At 46.2% G+C, this 19603-nt stretch overlaps 1 protein-coding gene across 1 annotated transcript; it reads left to right on the forward strand.

The window, feature by feature from the left end:
* The first annotated feature begins 1534 nt into the window (after positions 1 to 1534).
* LOC122626839 (protein expanded) lies at positions 1535 to 19361 on the forward strand. Its single transcript, XM_043807253.1, has 6 exons — positions 1535 to 2588; positions 9180 to 9316; positions 9385 to 9530; positions 13976 to 14055; positions 14121 to 17484; positions 17540 to 19361. The coding sequence occupies exons 2-6, from the start codon at positions 9225 to 9227 to the stop codon at positions 18136 to 18138; spliced, it is 4281 nt and encodes a 1426-aa protein (XP_043663188.1). The 5' UTR covers positions 1535 to 2588; positions 9180 to 9224; the 3' UTR covers positions 18139 to 19361.
* Positions 19362 to 19603: the final 242 nt, after the last annotated feature.

The following is a 19603-nucleotide window of genomic DNA, read 5'->3' on the forward strand; positions in this document are numbered from 1 at the left end:
ACACTGGCACACATGTAGAACGTATATCTACACGATATTGACCAAGAACGTAGTTCCCAAAAGGCAGCTTACAGCAACAACAACAACCGGTCTTAGAGAACCAGCGACCAAGCGACCGACCAAAGACGCAAGAATAACGAACGGCCACAAAACAAAGAAATAAAAACAAGAATGAAAAGCTCTGGCCTCAAGTCGAAGATGGAAGTACTCTAAATCTTGGGATCAGATCCGGTAAGGGATCTTCAGCTTCCTTGCACCACAAGTATCTTCAGATATTAAAGAGCAAATTAAAAAAACTCATTTGTGCCAGGAATGGTAGGTACATTTTTGGAGTACAGCGAAATTGGTAAAGGGTGAGCATAGAACTTTGTATAATTCTAATTCCCAAACAGTGTATAGCACACACCACAACGCAAAGTACACTCAAAGAAATCAAAGGCTGTGCGGGCTGTTCCCATCGAAACCCCGCCTCCCCGGAATGTCTCGCCCAATTTCTACCCCCTCCCCACCACTTCCCTGACTTCAGTCAACAAGTTATGTCCATGGCAAGACGACCCGACCCCGACCCCGACCCCTTGACTCCACAATTCTGAGTCTTCGACTTTTGGCCGAGACTTCAGGGGCGTAGCGAGGATTTGGCACGGGGGCCCAAATTCAATGATCATTTTTTAGTACGTTTTTTTCTCTATAAAATCTCAGGGCACATTTACAAATAGAATGATCATTTGTATTTTTTGTGTGGATTTTTTCTTAGCAGCCCCCCTGGACGAACTGGTTGAAACCTTCTTGCTTACCCTGTTCCCCGCCCTTTCGTGGGGCGTGTGTATGCCGCATATTTTAAGCAAACGATGGACGAAGAGGCCGAGGTGGGGAAATGAAAAGGAGAAAAGCTAAAGAAGAGAAGAAGAGGGAAGAGGGAGCAAAAAGAATCCAGCAAATCAAGCTCACATTATGCTGAGGAATGCGCCCAAGTGACGATATCGTAGCAGCAGAGGACGCCGATAGAGGCAGAGTCTTCGGACCCTCAAGTTCCGATTCTCCCTCATCCAGTCTATCTGTATCTGGGGTTCTGTCCAGAGAGTTTATTTATAAGATAGTCGCATCGATTGCGAGCGCAGGGATGCTGAGAGCTGGATTTGAATCCAACAGGCTTCCGCCTTAGTGTAGCAAAAAGTGAATGCCGAAAGATAGATCTAATAATTATGTTAGAATAAGATGGCAAATAAACTACAAGATACCTTTGTAGGAATCTTAACATTTTAAAGGTAGCCGTTGGGCACTTAAAACTAGGTTTCTCCCTACCTTTAATTGCTTGATAGTTTTTCAGCTGCCTTCAGATTCCTCTGAGATGCATTTTACTTAAGTCTGCCATCCTAACAGGGTATCCTTTAAGCCCTTGAGAATCGGAATCGGCTTCTCGCCAGATAAGCCATTGGAATTCCACTACTCACACAGACGCACACACACATAGTTGGCTACTGGGATTCTCCTTTGAAGTTTGTTTTTCTTTTATTGCTTATTGCTATTTACATTTTTCGTAGCTGTTGTTGTTGCCATCGGGTTTGTGTATGCGACTATCACTGTGTGCGCTTCTTTCGAATTCGAATTCTCTCTTCGGCTCTCCGTTCGTTAAACGCGGCTTCGTTAGGTTTTAACGAAATCTCGACTCGATCTTCGTTGTGTTCGGTTTCGCTACGCAGGGGCAAAATCAGTATATCGCTAAACGTCAACGGTAACCGAACAGATCGTCGGGACAGGAAAGCATGTGGTTTCCACTGGGAAATATGAATTCGGTTTAATGAATTTACTCGAAACCTAACATTCGGAAAAGTTGTTCTGCAGATCTTAAATGCACACCGCACGCACACCAGCTCGCCCAGACACATACACACACACGCACACAGAGCTACACAGATTCAGTTGCTTAAAGTGAAGTTCGGTTTTCACTGAAACAAAAACAGCGCGCTTCGTTTTCGCACTCGCTTAAATTACAAAAGTGATTTTTGTTGGTGTTGGTGTTGGTGCAACTAGTTCTGATTTTGGGAAAACGCGCCTTAAAACCACGAAAATATCTACGACTAGTAGTGTGAAAAAGCTGAAGCTGAAGTCAACTCCGAAAAGTTGGCGCTGGTCAAAAAGAAAAAATTCAGCTACAACAACAACTGGCCACTGGAAACTACAACTACAACAAATAAAGCAGTCAGCAACAGCAAAAACAAAAACAACAACCCAGCAAACGGCATTCTTTCGCGCAACAACAACGACTCCACGCACACAGATACTCGCAGTTGCGCTCGCCCGCGTGTGCAAGTGTGCTGGTGGTAGTGAGTTTTGATTAAAGTATGTGCGACGCTGGAATGCGGCCCGATCGCGTCGTGGAAGTGGAAGAGGTCAGAAAGTAACAACAACGAAACGAAAATTTTACTGTTAGGCACTTATCGATAGCCAAATCGATAGATCGGTTCAAGAGTGCACGAAGAGTGAGCAAAAGTTAAACAAAACTACAAATTGAAAAGCCAGTTATTGTGGATTACGCGAAACAGAAGCAGATACAGCACTAACAATGCCGACATCTGCGGCGGCTTGAGGTAAGAAAAGGACAGATACACGTGTAGATATATGTAGTTGTATGTAGAGTAGTGTACCCATGTACCCATGTACCCATATGGGGCCATTTCCCCGGAATTTTAATGACTCCCTGAAAACGGCAAACAAAACAAATGCCAGCAAATTTCTTATCTGCCAACCATAAAATCGCCAACGTCCAACGATTGTTTAACATTTCGTTGTTGTCGCCAGCTTTTTTGTTTTAAACTTTTTTTGCGCCCCGCCAAGAGTCGAAAATCCAGCGAATTGTGCAATTAACCCATTTCGGGCCATGGAATATCAAATGTCAGTCAAATTTGACACTCTACGGAGGGTATATTGAAATAGGGAAGCTGTTTTGGGTAATATTTTGTCTTTTATATATATTTATATATATACAAAGTAGACCGTTCGTATTTTTTTGAAAATACCGGTAATATTTAATTTGTCATTTTACATAAACGTAGCTTTGCAAAGGGATTAATTTCGCTGGCGATCCAACTTCCATGTGGGCTGGTCGGTCTCATTGATTCTATAGTTCCGATTAAAAGGCTACTTAAACGGTTGTTAGAACGATGGACGGCGAAACAATTAAGTGAAAAGCGAAGCTCCACCGTTGGAGTTCTATTGTTTTTCCAGGGTTTGGAATTTCAACCGTCCATCGGGATCCCGGGAACAATTGCTGCAATCAGAAACCGCCTGGCAATCAGACATCTTGAATGTAAATTAGCGAAAGATAAACAAACGGGTGAAAACACACGCTTTGGGTATCAGTCGATGAGCTCTAAGCGGTTAAGCGCTAATCGTTAAACGATTTTGCCACCAGGCAATCATACATATGGGTAACTGTATCTGCGGACAGACGTATCTGTATCTCGCCGAGTACACATGTATTCCCCGGATCGTAGTTGTAGTTGGCTTGTGGTTTTTTCGATTGAGCTGACATTACTGACATCTACATCTCCATCTCCGCGCGTATCTCCACATCCACATCCACATCCACATCCACATCACACTTGACCTCAGGCAATGGGCTTTTGCATTGAAGCTGACAACAGCAACAGCAATGATTATATTTATGTATGTACAAACTCAAAATAATAATTTCGTAAACCGAAATTCCTGCACGCAGTTCATATGCGTGTGTGAACAGTCACAAGTGTGGTTGCCCATTGCTTCGAACAATTCAGGCAATTAAAATGTACAACAAATTAAACAAATTTTGAATGACAATCGGAGTCGAGGCTGGCTTAGAGATATACTTGTAGGATACACTAATGAACGACCTTCGGGGAATTAAAAAATGAACTTATATCTATGCTCGTACAGAAATATTGTTTTAACATGTTGTCAGAAATGGCCAAGACTTGAAAGCCTTAGTACTGAGAATGATCGAAAGTAATATGCCAGCAATAACAATAGCAAAGGGTCAAACAAAGCAGGTCTTTTGGATTATACGCTAAATTAAAATTATAATATTTAAAAAGCGCCATATTTAATTGAGCTGAAACTAACTTTCCCCTTTTGCCTTAACATGTATGTGGTACGATTGCTAACGTTTGAATGGAGTGTGCGCAGAAAAGTGAAATATTTATTGTCATATATCCTTATCTGATCGGTTACTCGTACTGCGCACTCATATACCCCTTATGGCCTGCTAATTTTTCTAGGGTATTACGGCAGCATAGTTTCGCACGCCTTCCATTTGGCATGCGGCACACGTTGCGGCTTCTTTCTTGTTGTTGTACTTGCTGTTTGCTGCTCTCATTGCGGAGGCCATCGCCTCCACCACCGTTACCACCTTCGCCCAGTTGGGCATTTCGCGTCTGCGGGGTGTGGTGCGCAGTGGTGCAGAGTGGTGCAGAGTGGTGCGATGTGGTAGTGGCAAGCCAACTGAAGCCGAGCGACGACGTGTGGGCTGCTTTCTTTTGGCCCACTCCGCCCTGGCTGCTCCTCACTACTCACAGCTATCCAGCCAAGCGAGCAACCAAACAACCGACCATTTTCATTATTATCATCGGCGGGGACATTTCACGCATTTCAAAGACATCAAATTGTTTAGCCATAACTGGCACAGCAAGTGGAATTCCGCAGCTCGGAATTCGGAATTCGGCATTTGCCGCTTTGCTGTTTTGCTGTTTTGTTTCTCAGTCGCTTGTTCCCTGATTTCTGATTTCAGTTTTCTCCTACTCGATATTCGCAGTTTGGCAAAGAGACGTCGAGTTATTTGCCCATTTGATGGCACACTAAACCCGGCACACAGAAAACATAGTGATTTTGGTTCCACGTTTCCAAGTTTCGTAATTGTTTGCGATGAGTGCCAATCAAAACAATATATAATATCTAAATATCTGCTTCATGAGGTATACCCAAATTGATGACTCTTTACATAATTTGCGTCATTAGGCAGTTTGAACAACCGTTCCGAAAATGGGCATTTCGGGGACTTTTTTCCCCAGATCAGCCAGAAATCAGTAATCGGCTGTGGCTGAGGCTGAGGCTAAACCCATTTGCGTGACAACGCCCGGGAGCCACACCCCTTTCGGAATAGCACTTGTGGGCCCCGTTTTGAATGACGCGCATCCGCCGCGTTGGCCAGCGTGTGAAAATGCCACCAAACAGATTCGAGCTGAACTATTTCTGGCCGTCCCATTGACGCCAGTTGCCGTTCTATCGGTAATTAAAAGGCCCAGACTCACGTAGAACCCGCTCCGGCTTTAAGTCCATTCCGGTCTCGGCAGGCCAACTCATGAGCAAAATATTCCACGTCAAAAGTTACCGCTCGCCGATCCGATCGTCATTCATTAGTTGGCGAGCTGAGAGCGCTCGAAACACTTTCAATAAAATGCGAATCGAGTTTGAGAGCCGCGCGGTACTCGAGCACTTGCCTCGACTTTACAGACTCCAAAGATCGCCTCGCCGTTTTCTCAAAGAAGTCGAGATTGTGGGGAATGGTGAGGAATCTGTCGGAGTCCGTGAAGTGTGTGGGCTGAAACGGGCTTCTCATACGCTTTCGCTGCAGAAAGATAGTCAGGGCTGCATGCTACATCTAGTTTCGAGTTTAGAACTGTGGGCTTTTCGAAGTTATGCATGAAATGATGAGATCCCCAATTGGACCTCATCAAATACTTTGGTTGGTTCCCATCAGAGGCCAAGGATGAGAGACTTGTGTCAGATTTTTGAATATATTTTTGTAGGTGACTTATCTATCTCTGATCTATCGAATCAATTATCTGATCTCCGAGACCTCTCTAGAGCCAATTCGATTCGCATTCCTCGCTGCTCGATCTTACGACCGTTTTCGCTGCCATGTTTATTGATCTGCTCCATGCGCACTCGCATTCCGCGCTGAAATCCATGTGGATATTTTCAATTTCTGATTCGTTCAGCATTTCAATGGGCCTGCACATGCGGTTGGAACGTTTATCGTCTTTATAGTCTCGGCTCTATGGGTCTTGGGGTCTTGGTTCCGGCACCTCCGCTGGCCCCACGATTCACAGTTCTTGGGACCTCGCTGTGGTCTGGTGCTGGGGTCTGGGGCCTGATCGATCGAATCGATCGAAACGATCGTTCGACTTTGGCGATTGTTGGAACTCGGTTGACAAACACACGCCCCGAATGAGCTCAGTGCATTGGCATGTGCAGTTGACATAGTAGTCGGTCGTTCACAGGGAGAAAAGAGAACCGAAGCAAATACTAAAGTTGTTCATTATGTTATGGAACTTATCAGCAACAGAGAGTTAGATCATTCATATTGCTTAGTGATTTAATATTTTCTTTTGTAAACTTTTAAATTAAATAATATTCATCGATTGCCTCCGCTCTTCCTACTCGCCTAAAACTCTTGAAACTTTGTATGCTAAACTTTTTACAGTGCTTTCTGTGTTGCTGTTGCTTAGTTGCTGTCGCAGCACAACGTGGCGTATGCGGAACGTCTCTGTTGCTCTGTTGCTCAGTCGCTGACTTAATTCTCTGGTTTTTGCTCTCTTTACCCCTTTGGCATTCGCTTAGCCAGCAGAAAAGCATTCGCTGCTGGCGCTTGCGCCATTTAATTGACTTTGATCGCGGCAGAGCCCGTGAGATTTTATAGCTCCAGGCCCCATCTGTCCCCTCTTTCCCCTCTGCCCCCTCAGCCTTCAATGCTCCATCAGCGGCTGCATTCCAAGCTCTCTCGGAAAGCCAGCCGACCCACTCGCGGAACTCCTGAACAACACCCCTGGACATGTTCGCCCCGCGCTTAATCATAAACAAAATATTTATTGCCATTTGCTAATTGCTGATTAGCGTGTCTCTTGCGGTCGCTCAGCTCCACTTGGCTCGCTTCTTTGCCGCGTTTTTAATCGCCAGCAGTGCACGGTGAAAAGCTCGATACTCATTTTGTACTGGAATGTTATAAATCTTACACTTCCTTTTATCGGACTAGACAATATTTTCTCTCTGTTTATACCCCCGACTCGTAGGTTGGCTTTAATAATTAGCTTCGCCACGGCTTTCTTTGCTTCCCGCTCTTATTAGCCAGCGGAATGCGATAATTTTCAATGATTGAAATTGTTAAACACCATTAATTAGTTTAAATTTTTAATTAAGACGCCTTTCGAGCTCACTCCCCCTTTCGTTGACTCATCCTCCAAGAAATCGTGAGCACACATATGTATATTTTCGGCGTTTTTGGATATGGGCTTTGACGATTACATAATGACCGGCATTTGTTTGTCGGAGTTTGGAATTCAAGAGAAATGATTGCTAGGACTTATCTGCGAAGTAGTCTTTAATGAAGTGTTATCGTCTCAGTAACTTCATGACCGAGCTATTACTTCCGCCCATCAAAAAGCGTTCTGTTTGTTGTACAAGGAAGCTTATTCCGATTAATGGTACATAATTTTCGCAAAAAGCCACGATCGCTTCCTTCAGAACTCCAATTCATTTCTTGCAATCTGCTAACTAGCTTCCTTTTATTGTTATCGGGATTGATGGGAGGCCTTCTTTAGCGACAATTTACTGTTTCCTCTTATTGTCGCTCTCAATTACATATCACTATGCCTAATTGACAAAGATAATTTCTTGTGGAATAATTTTATACTGAAGCACTTAACAACCCCAAACAACTTTTCAAAAGATAGTTCAAAGTTTCCCCTCTGAAATATATAATTTTTAATTTTTCGAAACTGTCAGTCACTCAACATCTGCGACTGAGTGATCGCTTAATCCAGTTCCTCTTGAGAGCTCAACAATGTAGTTTTCATGTTTATCCGAATAAATTCCTCGGTAATAAGTCAATCGCAGCACATTAGAGACAGAGACCTGGAATTTCAATTCTCGTTTCGTAATCGTCTGTGATCGGGCATAAAGTGTGTGTCTGAGCCTGTTCTCCAGATCACCTTAGCCGGGTCCAAGGTGCGCATGGAAATCGGCTTAAATATAATTGCTTTTGAAAAGCTTTTTTGGAGGGGTCTTTTCGAGGGGAGGAAGCTTTGTTTGTGGTGTTCCCAGATATTCTTTGGTTTCTAATTTATGTCAAATGTGCTGTGCTCTTTGATTGATGATCGCTTTTCGGTGGGGAGGCAGTGGAGGAGGCATACCTCCGGTCGGACCAATCGTATATTTATAAGTCAGGGCGGTTCTGCGAGCATCTGTCTCTTTGGTCTATCTTTGGATATGCATGCCACAGTGCCACTAACCCTCTCTATCGGCTCTCGGGCTCGGAGACTCGGACTCTCGATTTGACTCTGAATAAATTTATTGAACGTTGAAATTTATTAGACACAGAAAATGCGCCAATATTGAAATTTATGCGTCTCCGCCGGGTTGGTAGAAACTGTTGTCGCCGCTGCCGGCGCTCTATTCAAAAAAGTTGATTTGATTCGATTTGATTTTAATTTATGCACAAAATACTTTTCTTTCATCACGAGTCCAGTTTCGGTGTCTGTCTGCCTCTTAGCTCAGGCTTTTGGAACTTTCTTTAACTGAATTTTAATAATTTTATGCGCAACGCATCGAGAGGGGGAGGGAGCTTGGCTGCCACGCACGCACCTCCAAACTCCCCGAGTATTGACTATTCACTATTCACTATTCAGTTTTCTGTCCAAGTCCAAGTCCCCTGCCCGCTAATCAAGTTTGTCGCCTGAGTCTTTCGTTATTGATTGGTGAAATTGTTCGGCAGTCGGTGAGCCCAAAAGAGGCGGGCGCCATCGCCATCGCCATCGCTATCACCATTGCCATTGCCATCTTCCGCCTCTCGTGTCCAACTCCGTCTGGGGCGGCTCCAGCGGCATCAATTTGCCTGAAAGAATGGTGCCTAACCGAGCCGATCGAGCGGCAGCTTTATCGCATCTGATGAGCCAGAAATGCGGTTAGAAATGACGCGCTGGATGCGACAATTTCTCTTTGGAATTCTACAAAGTGTCCGCTTTAAATAAAATATCTTACAGATATCTTACAGTAATAGTAAGTAAATGAATGCGTTTCAATTTGTGTATTGTTGCACCACTAACGTGGCAAGCTTACTGAATCGAATCCCACTAAGTGGTTAACTGTTAAGTTTCTTCACTAATCAATACAGATATTAATCTTTCTTATTCCTCTACTTTCAACAGCAACGTATTTCGAACGCGCGCGCTGTATACGGAAAATGATGCAGCATGCGAGCATTTTGCACCGTCAGCGCGCCTTTGGAAGTATGCGCGTCCTCAGCCGAGCAACTATCACCAGGCTCGCGATTCCTGGCCCTGAGGTGAGTGTGTTTGATGCGGAAGAGGCTGCCCAAAAATGGTGTTGCTTAATTTTGTGTGGAATTTGCAGACTTCTGGGGCAGCAGCAGCCGAAAACCTTGTACTTCCTAGTCGATGCCAAGAGTCGAGTTCGCGAGGTCTACACGCAGACATGTCTGCACTTTGCCACGCAAGGGATGCTGGACACCGAACTATTTGGTCTGGCTGTGCTCATAGGTGAGTCCATGGCGGTGTTTGGTATTTGGGGTTCCAAGACAGTTGCGTCCAGTTTGTTTCCGAGTTGTGGAGTAGCCAAATGCCAGCGATAAGGCATGAAAAATACAACTAATAAACATAAACCAGTCCGCTCTAAAAGCTGCTCATCATCATCATCAGCAGCAGCAACAGCAGAAGACTCAGCCTCCATCCTCCATTCTGGCCAAAGCGATCTGCCAAAACACATAAAAATACCAACACAGCGGAGCAACACAAAAAATGGCACATAAAACGAACAAAAAGGCAGGAACGCGTCGCCTTCATGGCGAACAAACAATTTCAGGAATACAGAAGAGGGGCTCAGCAAAGGAGCAGCCGTTGAGCTGCAGATGCAGGGGAACAGACACAAGACGCGTGTTCAGTAATTCAGGTAGCCGTCGCGCGTTGCATTAACACAAACGAATCGAACGACAGCCACGGAGGATGGAGTTTCGAGGATGGAAGATGGAGGATGGAGTATAGAGGAGCCCAGAGCTCCGGAGTCTGAGCTGAAACCTGGAGAACAAGCAGACAACGTCTTTGGCATTGGCCACAGATATATGTGTTCTCCAAAGACCCACAAGCAACCAAAAACGGGGGCGGGGAAAGGGGGAAAGGGGAGTTCGGGGTGGAGCAAACAAGAAAGGAGAGAGGAATTTGATTTTCTGGTAATCGAAGTTTTCTTACTCTTTTAGGGAAAAGTATATTCATTATATTAACATTTGGGGAAAATGTGGTTAGTTTATTCCAAACGCCACGAAATGTCGAAATGCCTAATTCCATAATGTATAAACATTAGGAAGAAACTAAGGAAGTTTTTGTTATTTAACTTAATGACTATTCCCGTATACCCTTTATTTTCTGAATCGATGTTAGAGCAAGAGCCCAAGAACACAACACGTAAATTTTCGAAGCTGGTTGGCATCAATTTCTCGGCAGGAGGCAGGAGGCAGGAGGCAGGGGAGCGTTGAAGTTGCCACAACATCTTCAGCTAAGAATTTGGTATGCAGCTCGAAGCCGGAGTCGCTGCCGAGGCTGTAGATGCAGCTTTAACTGAATATGAGGATCGGGCTGGGCATGCCAGCGTCCTCGCCTCGCGGAGGATTCCTCAGGCGCAACTATGAAATTGGCAGTTTGCATTCTGCTTTCGTGTGTGCGCTGGTGCTTGGGTTTCTGGCCAAGGATTCCTGCCAATGTCAGTGGACGGTGTATCTGTGATTGGTATGCGGTTATACTGTTGTTGCTCTGCTGGCCTGGGCTTAGTACTTTCCGAGTGCCCAATCCCTCACCCAGAGTATCACGCCGCAATCGATCAGCAAACGTAAATGATAGTTACACCAAATATTAAATAATACGTAGTACTAATTTCGAAAAATCATTGTGCCTTGGTATTTAAACTAAAGGAAGAAATCGGATCTTACTTCGGAATACTTCGCATAGCTAGAGTGGAACTCTTAGTCCTGCATTGCTTCCGAGTTCGTTGCTTTGGTCTTTCGATTTCGATATTTACCTCAAAAGGAATCAGAAGAGGGTCACAATTAGGTTTCGTCTGCTCTGAAGCTTTTAACGGTGATGGAAATGAATTTACATTTTATGGCCGCCCAGTGTCAATAAATTGCATCTTCATGCAAATTTGAGCTGCTCCTTGGAATCGCAGCCACGAATCGCAGCATTTTAAGTGGCACTGGGCCGATGGCCATTTGGCAACATTGTCATCCAGTGGTCAGTGGTCATCTACCAAGCGACATTCTCCCCTTTTGGTGTTATTTTTAGGCTGTCGCATTGCTGGAATTCCACTCCTCAGCCGCATTCCGGGCCAGAAAAGCACCTTTTTCGTTCCCCCTTGGCTCCGGGCTCATGATTTTCCCCACCCTTTTTCGTGGAGCCCCACCCCCTTTGTAGCTGAAATCTGTAGACCAGCATTTTCTTTTCCATTTAATGTTAATGGCTCATAATCATTATTATACGGCGTTGGCTGTTTCGTCTTCGTCTTCGCCTTCAATCTTTGGACGTGAACACTCGGCCTTGCATCGGCTGTCCATCCCCTGATCCCCTCGAGCTGCCGCCTCTCCTCTTCGGGCTGCGTGCATCTGATAACATCGGAAATTAAAATTCTTTTGGTTTTACGTTTTTTTTTCGTCTTTCGTTCTTCTTTTCCTTAGCCAGTTTCGATGCACAGACACACACATAAATTTATGTTGCTGCCCATTCTTAGGATACCCTGTAAACTCCACATCATCCCTCCCGGGTATGTCGGAAGTTGGGAATTTCAACTTGAAATTTATTGTTTTCATGATTTTCTTTATTTAGTTTTAACTTTTAATACATAACAGTTTTTGCTTTTCTTTAGAAGTGACCATCTTACATTCTATCGTTTTAAATGAATATTTCAAAATTCCCCCATTTTTAATCTTTGGTCAAAATCAAGAGTATTTCCTCGTTTAGTTTTGCCTGTGGATTTTTCGATATTTTTTTGGTTATTATGGCCACTCCAACTCGGACTGCAACCTTCTTGAAAATAAATCTGAATCTGAAGAATGCCAAGCCATGGCATTGGGCGCAGCTGTCCCTGACTGCGTCTCGTTCTCTTTCTCCATCTCCATCTTCAACTTAAGACTCCATCTCCTGCCCTCCACCTCCTCCTTCTCCTGCCCTCCTCCTCCTGCTATTACCTCAGGAATTCCTCTGCTTGATGAGCCTTGCCTCTGCCCCTGCCTCTGCATGGCCAGCTGCCTCTGCTTTTGAGGCTGTAATTTGTGTTGCATGTGTTTCAAATTGAAGATTTATTTCGCTGCCCCTCCAAACCCTCCTCCGAAAACCGAGTGCGTGCGTGTTAATTGTGAGCGTTGAGGAATGCGATGGAAAATATGTTAATTATTAGGTTTTTGCCGTTGGGAGCGGGCAAGGTAGAATGGAACGCTGGGATTGCGTGAGGATCCATCAGGCCGCCGTAGACGAGTGGCTTCCCGAGAGCCGAGATTCGAGATCCGAGAGCCGAGATCGGAGATCCATCCGACTGTTTTGGCCTTAACACCTGCCCGCAGCTCGTAGAATACCAGGATTCCGATACGTGTACAAGAACGAATTCCATTGGAGAGCCTTGGCCAAAAACTTCTGGAGTGGAGTGGAATGGAGTGAAATTTGAATGCGAAAAGAAATCGCTTGGAGTTTCGAGGCTGGAGTCTAAAAACTGCGGCTAAAAACCGAACGACTTGGGTTTCAGCTGCCTCTTTTTCCAGCGCTGCTTACCTGTCTTTCTACCTGTTTTTTCCTCTTTCTCTCCCGGTTTTGTTCGCTGCTGCGTTTTGGGCTTGGTATGCAACACTCGCTCTCGCTTCGACTCCGTTTCTACACTGTGCAAAACAAGTGTCTGTTCTCGTAAATCTAAACACACTAATCGATTATTAAGTTCAACTCTTTTTAAATCCCTTAATGATATGGAAGAAGTTGCCCATGTGATTGGTTTTAGTAACATTAATATATGGCGAGCATTCCTGAATATTTTTCTAAGTGATCCAAACTCGAATAGCTCTCCTCCCCTGGTCATCCACTTGTTGCCACTTCCATTCCAGCTTTGCGTCCACGACGTCGTCATTGATAGGCACTTATTCGGCCGCTGATGATTATTATGATATTGTAGCTGCTGCTGCTGCTGCTGCTGTGTTGTGGATTCGATGCTGAGGTGCCTCTATTCCATGGCCTCCTTCAACCTGCCTGCTTGCCTGCTTTTTTCATAATTATTATTTTTCATCTCGCTGCTCTTCATTTTGTATGCAGGAATTCCAATTTTTCGTTCGATGAAGTGTGTGTTGATTTCGCTGTTGTTTTTTCTCTGCCTTCTCGAGCACCGCCGACATGCCCTTGGGCCCTTCTGCTGGGCTCGGGTCGGAGCTATATAACCCGGTCCGGTACCGGTCTCGTCTTCGAGCATCAGGCAATGGGCCCCTGACAACCTGACGTGTCGTCATCGTCATCATCATCGTCTTCATCTGCTGGAGTCTCTGACTCTTGTTGATGTCAATGGGTTGCTTGTTTATTGCCTGACAAACTGACAGAAGTCTGGTCGGGGTCTCGATCCGATTTGAGCCCGATTTGGGACGGAAAAGGAGGTCCCACTTGCATAGCCGAAAGTTCATTTAAAATTTTGATTAGCGACCTTGGCGGCTGCGCGCCAAAAAGTTCCTTAGCCCAACCGGAAATTCAGCCCAGACATGGCATCCGACTTGACAAGCAATTTGATATTTCAATGAATGAAGTTGTAGGCCTCTGTTTGGTTATTACAAAAAACTAAACAAGTGCCTGTTTCAACTTTGAAAGATATGGAAAAAACCCTTATTACATAAGAACATGTTCGATGGGATATAGACTAATAACTCCATTTCCTAAAACACTTCTATAATCAATCTATATCCTTTCGTTTGTTGCAGATGGCGAGTACATGTTCGCAGATCCCGAGAGCAAGCTCTCAAAGTATGGCCCAAAGAGCTGGCGATCATCGCACACCCACGTAAATATTTATTTAACAACTAATCATTATGAGATGTTAGCTAATGCGGTATATCTTTATTTAAGGGGCTGGATGCCAATGGACGACCGCTCCTGGAGCTACACTTTCGCGTGCAGTTCTACATCGAGAGCCCGTTCATGCTGAAAGATGAGACGTCCCGCCATAATTACTACCTGCAGCTGCGCCACAACATCTTGCAGCGCGACTTGCCGAGGGAGCAGGCGGAGCAGGCACTGGTCTTCCTTGCCGGACTGGCTCTTCAGGCGGATCTGGGCGATGCTCCTCCGGGGTCGAGTAGTTCCAAGGATGATTCGGGGGAGGAGACGTTGGCATCTCCTTCTAATGGAGGACGAGGGCTGAGTGCCACCACTACCTTACCCAAGATCAGCAAACGTGCCAATGAGAGGATGCTCAGACTCTCGACATATGTGGCATCCACATCGAAGAGAGAAGCAGTACCGTTGCCACCCACCCTGCCACCGAATGGAGCAGACTACTACCGGATCGAGGATTATCTACCCAGTGGACTGCACACTCCCTGGGCGAGAAGTGCAATGAGAGCCTGCCACCGGGAGCATTTGGGAATGGCCACGTCTGAGGCGGAGCTGTTATATATCCAGCAAGCATGCAGTCTCCATGAAACCATCAATGCCCATACCTACAGGATGCGATTGGCCAAAAGCGAGCAGGGCTCTGGTAGTGCATGGTTTGTGGTCTATGCCAAGGGCATTAAGATCCTGGGAGGAGAGTGCCCCAGCAGCTCAGCCAATACCGAAGCCACAACCTTCCTGTGGCCAAATATCACGAAGCTCTCCTTCGAGCGGAAAAAGTTTGAAATACGATCTGGAGAGAGTCGAATCACGCTGTACGCCGCATCCGATGAGAAGAACAAACTGCTCCTGACCCTCTGCAAGGATACACATCAGTGGAGCATGAAACTAGCTGCCCGGCTAAAGGAGGTGTCCAAACGGGAGGAGGAGGAGGCTGCCGAATCGCAAAGGCTACATGCCAGTTACGCTTGTTCCAGAAGTCTGCTCTTGCCCTACAAAAGCAAAAACGAGCAGCGAATATCGGTTATCTCGAGTACCAGCTCCAACACAACCTCTGGGATAGTGAGTGACCGAGTGCACTCCGAAGATGAGCTGGAGATCATGATCAATACACCACCAGCACCCTTAGCTGCTCCGTCAACGGAAAGTTTGGCCTTGGCTCATCTTTTGGACAGACCCAGTGTGAGCAGACAAACTTCGAGCGTGGGTCAGATGTCTCTGAAGGATTTGGAAGAACAACTGGCTGCCTTGAGTGTGAGGCCACAAGACGCGAGCTCTAACGGGGCCGCGGCCATCACGAACTCCTCTGTTCAGAGAAATTCCATGGGAACAACGGCCAATGATTCCTCTACCGCCACCGATTCCCCCAGCTCGCAGCATAACATCGGCTCTCAGTGTTCCTCCACTTGTAGCACTGTAGTGGTAACTTCTCCTGTTAATGGAGCAGGGGCTTCCTCGCCAGGTGCTCCCATGCCTGTGCACTCCACTTCGTCCAGTTTGGAACTTGGCTTTAGTCACACCGCCCAAAACTCGGCCCTGAGCGAAACGAATCCCGACGATTTCCTCTCCACATCGGCAAGAGAAGAAACGGAGAGTGTGTCGGGCGCGTCTGGAGTTTATACATTGGCGCACGGAGCTCCGCCCACGGAAACATCAGGCGTTTACACCATGCACAGCAGTGAGCTAACTGGCCAGTCATCGGAGATCGCCGAGTCGGAAAAGAGCTCGCACTACGGGATGTTCCAGCCCCAGAAACTAGAAGAAACCCACGTGCCACATCCCGATTCTGTAGATGGGAAAAAGAAAGAAGAATTCAGAATGCGATCGGATTCTAACGTCAGCACGGGAAGTTCCTTTAGAGGCGATGGGAGCGATCCAACAGACAACAAACATTCCTTGCTCTCCGCAGAAGAGTTGACCAATTTGATTGTGGGCAGGGGGACCTACCCCAGCCGGAAAACGGTATCCAGTAGCCTTCACTCGGACTGCGATTACGTGACGCTACCACTAGGAAACCAAGAAGAAGAGGAGGTGGACCAGCCACCAGCACCACCGCCGCCCTACAGTGCTAGGCATGAGAAAACTGGTCTATGTGGCCCACCGATCACCAAACCTTTGCCTAAACCTATAGCTGTGGTGTCTCCCAAACCAGATACACCACCATGTAGTCCACCGGTACCTCCAGCACCCATTCCAGCTCCACCGCCGGCTATTCGACGAAGAGATCCACCGCCATATTCCATCTCCAGCAAGCCCAGACCCACATCCCTGATATCTGTGAGTTCGTCGGCGAATCCGGCGCCCAGTGCTGCTGGCTCGATGAGTTCTTTAAAGTCCGAAGAGGTGACAGCCAGATTTATCACGACCCGGCCACAGATAAGTATCCTGAAAGCCCACACCAGCCTGATTCCCGATGGGGCCAAGCCAAGTTACGCGGCACCGCACCATTGTTCATCAGTTGCCTCCTCCAATGGATCGGTGTGCAGCCACCAGCTGAGCCAGCAATCGCTGCATAACTCCAACTATGCCGGCGGATCCCAGGCTTCACTGCACCATCACCACGTGCCGGCACACCACCGACATTCTGGATCGGCAGCCATTGGGATACCCATAGTTCCTTACGGTCTGCACAAGAGCACGGCTTCACTGCATCATCAGCAGTCATGTGTGCTACTTCCGGTTATAAAACCTCGGCAGTTTCTTGCTCCACCACCGCCCAGTTTGCCGCGGCAGCCGCCACCACCGCCCCCACCGAATCACCCCCATCTGGCGGGTCACCTCTACGGGAGGGAAATGGCTAGAAAACAACTGGAGCTCTACCAGCAGCAGCTTTACAGCGATGTGGACTACGTAATTTACCCCATCCAGGATCCCGCGGTAAGCCAGCAGGAGTATCTGGATGCCAAACAGGGATCCCTACTGGCGGCCATGGCTCAAGCAGCTCCACCCCCACCGCACCACCCGTATCTGGCCATGCAGGTGTCGCCGGCGATTTACAGGAGCACCCCCTACCTACCACTGGCCTTGTCGACCCACTCACGATATGCCTCCACCCAAAATCTATCGGATACATATGTGCAGCTGCCCGGACCTGGCTACTCACCCCTGTACTCTCCATCGATGGCCAGCCTATGCTCCTCGTATGAGCCTCCACCGCCGCCTCCCCTCCACCCGGCTGCTCTGGCAGCGGCAGCTGCTGCGGGGGCCAGCTCATCGTCCTCTTCGATGTTTGCGCGATCGCGATCAGACGACAATATTCTGAACTCGCTAGATTTGCTGCCCAAGGGAAAGCGACTGCCACCGCCGCCTCCACCACCGTATGTAAACAGACGGCTGAAGAAACCACCCATGCCGGCGCCCAGTGAAAAGCCACCTCCAAGTGAGTAATTACCTTATATTCAGTTTGAGATCTTATTAATCGTACCTCTTTTCAGTACCCTCTAAGCCCATTCCTAGCAGGATGAGCCCGGTTCCACCGCGTAAACCACCCACGCTGAATCCGCACCATGCGAACTCCCCGCTAACAAAGACCTCCAGCGGCGCCCAGTGGGCAGGTGAGCGTCCGAGACCTGACTTGGGTCTTGGTTTGGGACTGAACCGGGGAAACAACAGCATCTTGGCCCAACTGCAGGCTTCAATGGCAGCCCAGTCCCATGCCCAGGCACAGGCCCAAGCGCTGGACATCGCCCTCCTTCGGGAGAAGAGCAAGCATCTAGATCTGCCGCTGATCTCGGCGCTGTGCAACGATCGTTCCTTGCTGAAACAGACTAAGGTCGTTATAAATCCGAAGACTGGTCAGGAGATGCCCACGTCCAGTGCGCAGCCTACAGGTGCCACCACGAATGGTGTTTCCAGCTCCTCTGCAGGAGGAGGAACCCTAAGCAAGGTCAGAAAAGGATCTACCGTAAGCCACCGACATCCGCAGGACAAACTTCCGCCTCTACCTGTCCAGCAGTTGGCGGAGGCCAACAACTACGTGATCGATCCCGCCGTCCTGATGAAGCAACAGCAGCAGCACAACAAGACCAGCTAGACTCGTCAAGCTAATTGGGAACCGGAACGGAAGTGGACAACGAGTCCAAAACGACACTCTTCTCTCTAGTTCGATTGCTGTTCGAAGTGCTGATGTATGAGTGTGCCCAGGTGAAGAGCTAATTCTGCGTTCGGAAATTTGCATAGATCAGTTCGGGTGGTGTAGCGTTATATAAATTCGATCACAGTGTTTCGAAGGATAAAAATTCGCCCGGCAAAAAGGGGTAAATGTAACCGAAAACCCACCGTTAGAAACCATTTGTCAGAACAGCAGAAAGAGTAGCTATTTAGTAGGAACTAACATGCATTTAACTAACAAAGCCAGTTCTTTAGAAAAACACAAGCTAGCAGGTCCACAACTTCAGATGGTAAATACAATTAAACAAAAAAAAACCAAGTAACTCTAGCCACTGAAACAACTGAATAACACAGAGTCAATACTTAAGCCTACAGGACGAGAGCAACTTAACCTCAAAACACGCATTCAAATAATCAGAACCCAGTCTAGTCACTTAAGGGAATTGGTAACGTAACCACAACAGAAACCACAATGACACACCATCGGAAATAGAGAGGAAGTTTAACAAAATGGGAAGCAACAATACTCAAGTATAAAATACGACCACTACCTAATTAACTAAACTACATCGTAGATCTTTAGTCTTAGCTGCAAATACTTAGTTAGGTCAGAAATGCGAATACTTAAAACTAACTACTTCCGCCCAAACAACTGTGATTGATTTTTATTTAAACTTATACTAAATTTATAACTATTTTAGTCAGCCAGAACAACGCAACATAAAACTATGCAAATTTTTAGTACGTAGCAATGTCGCTCTTTATACACACACATACTCACAACGAATCGGGCCAGCGAAAGAATCAAGTAAAAACCATTCAAATCGGCTATCAAATGGTTTGAAATGGGTTTGCTTGCTTCGATTGCTGGTCGAAGGGAACTAAAGAATTTCAAGAGTGCCTAGACTTGCCCTCCATCCCCACCATAGTAATAAGCGAGAGATGATTATGATTTATTTTTTGTATCCACTTTGTTTATTATTTTTTGTTCGATTAATAATCCCCCAACAGTTTTTTTTGGATGTGTGAGTGTGCGTGCAAAAATTAATTTGAGTTTTTGATGGATGTCACAAATATTTGCGTAGATTTTTCTCGACTAAAAGTCTATGGCTAAATTGAGGAATGTGATCTTTGAGAAAATGTAAAATTTTTGCCATATATCTTACATATACACCAATATACATACATACATATATATATATAAATAAATATATATACGTATACAATTAATTTTATTTATTAATTTACAAAACAACATTTAAATAATGCATTTATAAAGCAAATCGTTAAAGCATCCAACAATCGTATACGATAAGTAAAAAGTCCTTGAGAAAAGCATACAGAAGTTGTAAAAATTATCTTTTCCAAATAAACGAAAACTTAAATGA

Source organism: Drosophila teissieri, chromosome 2L (assembly GCF_016746235.2).
Source record: "Drosophila teissieri strain GT53w chromosome 2L, Prin_Dtei_1.1, whole genome shotgun sequence".
NCBI classification, from domain to species: Eukaryota; Metazoa; Arthropoda; class Insecta; order Diptera; family Drosophilidae; genus Drosophila; species Drosophila teissieri.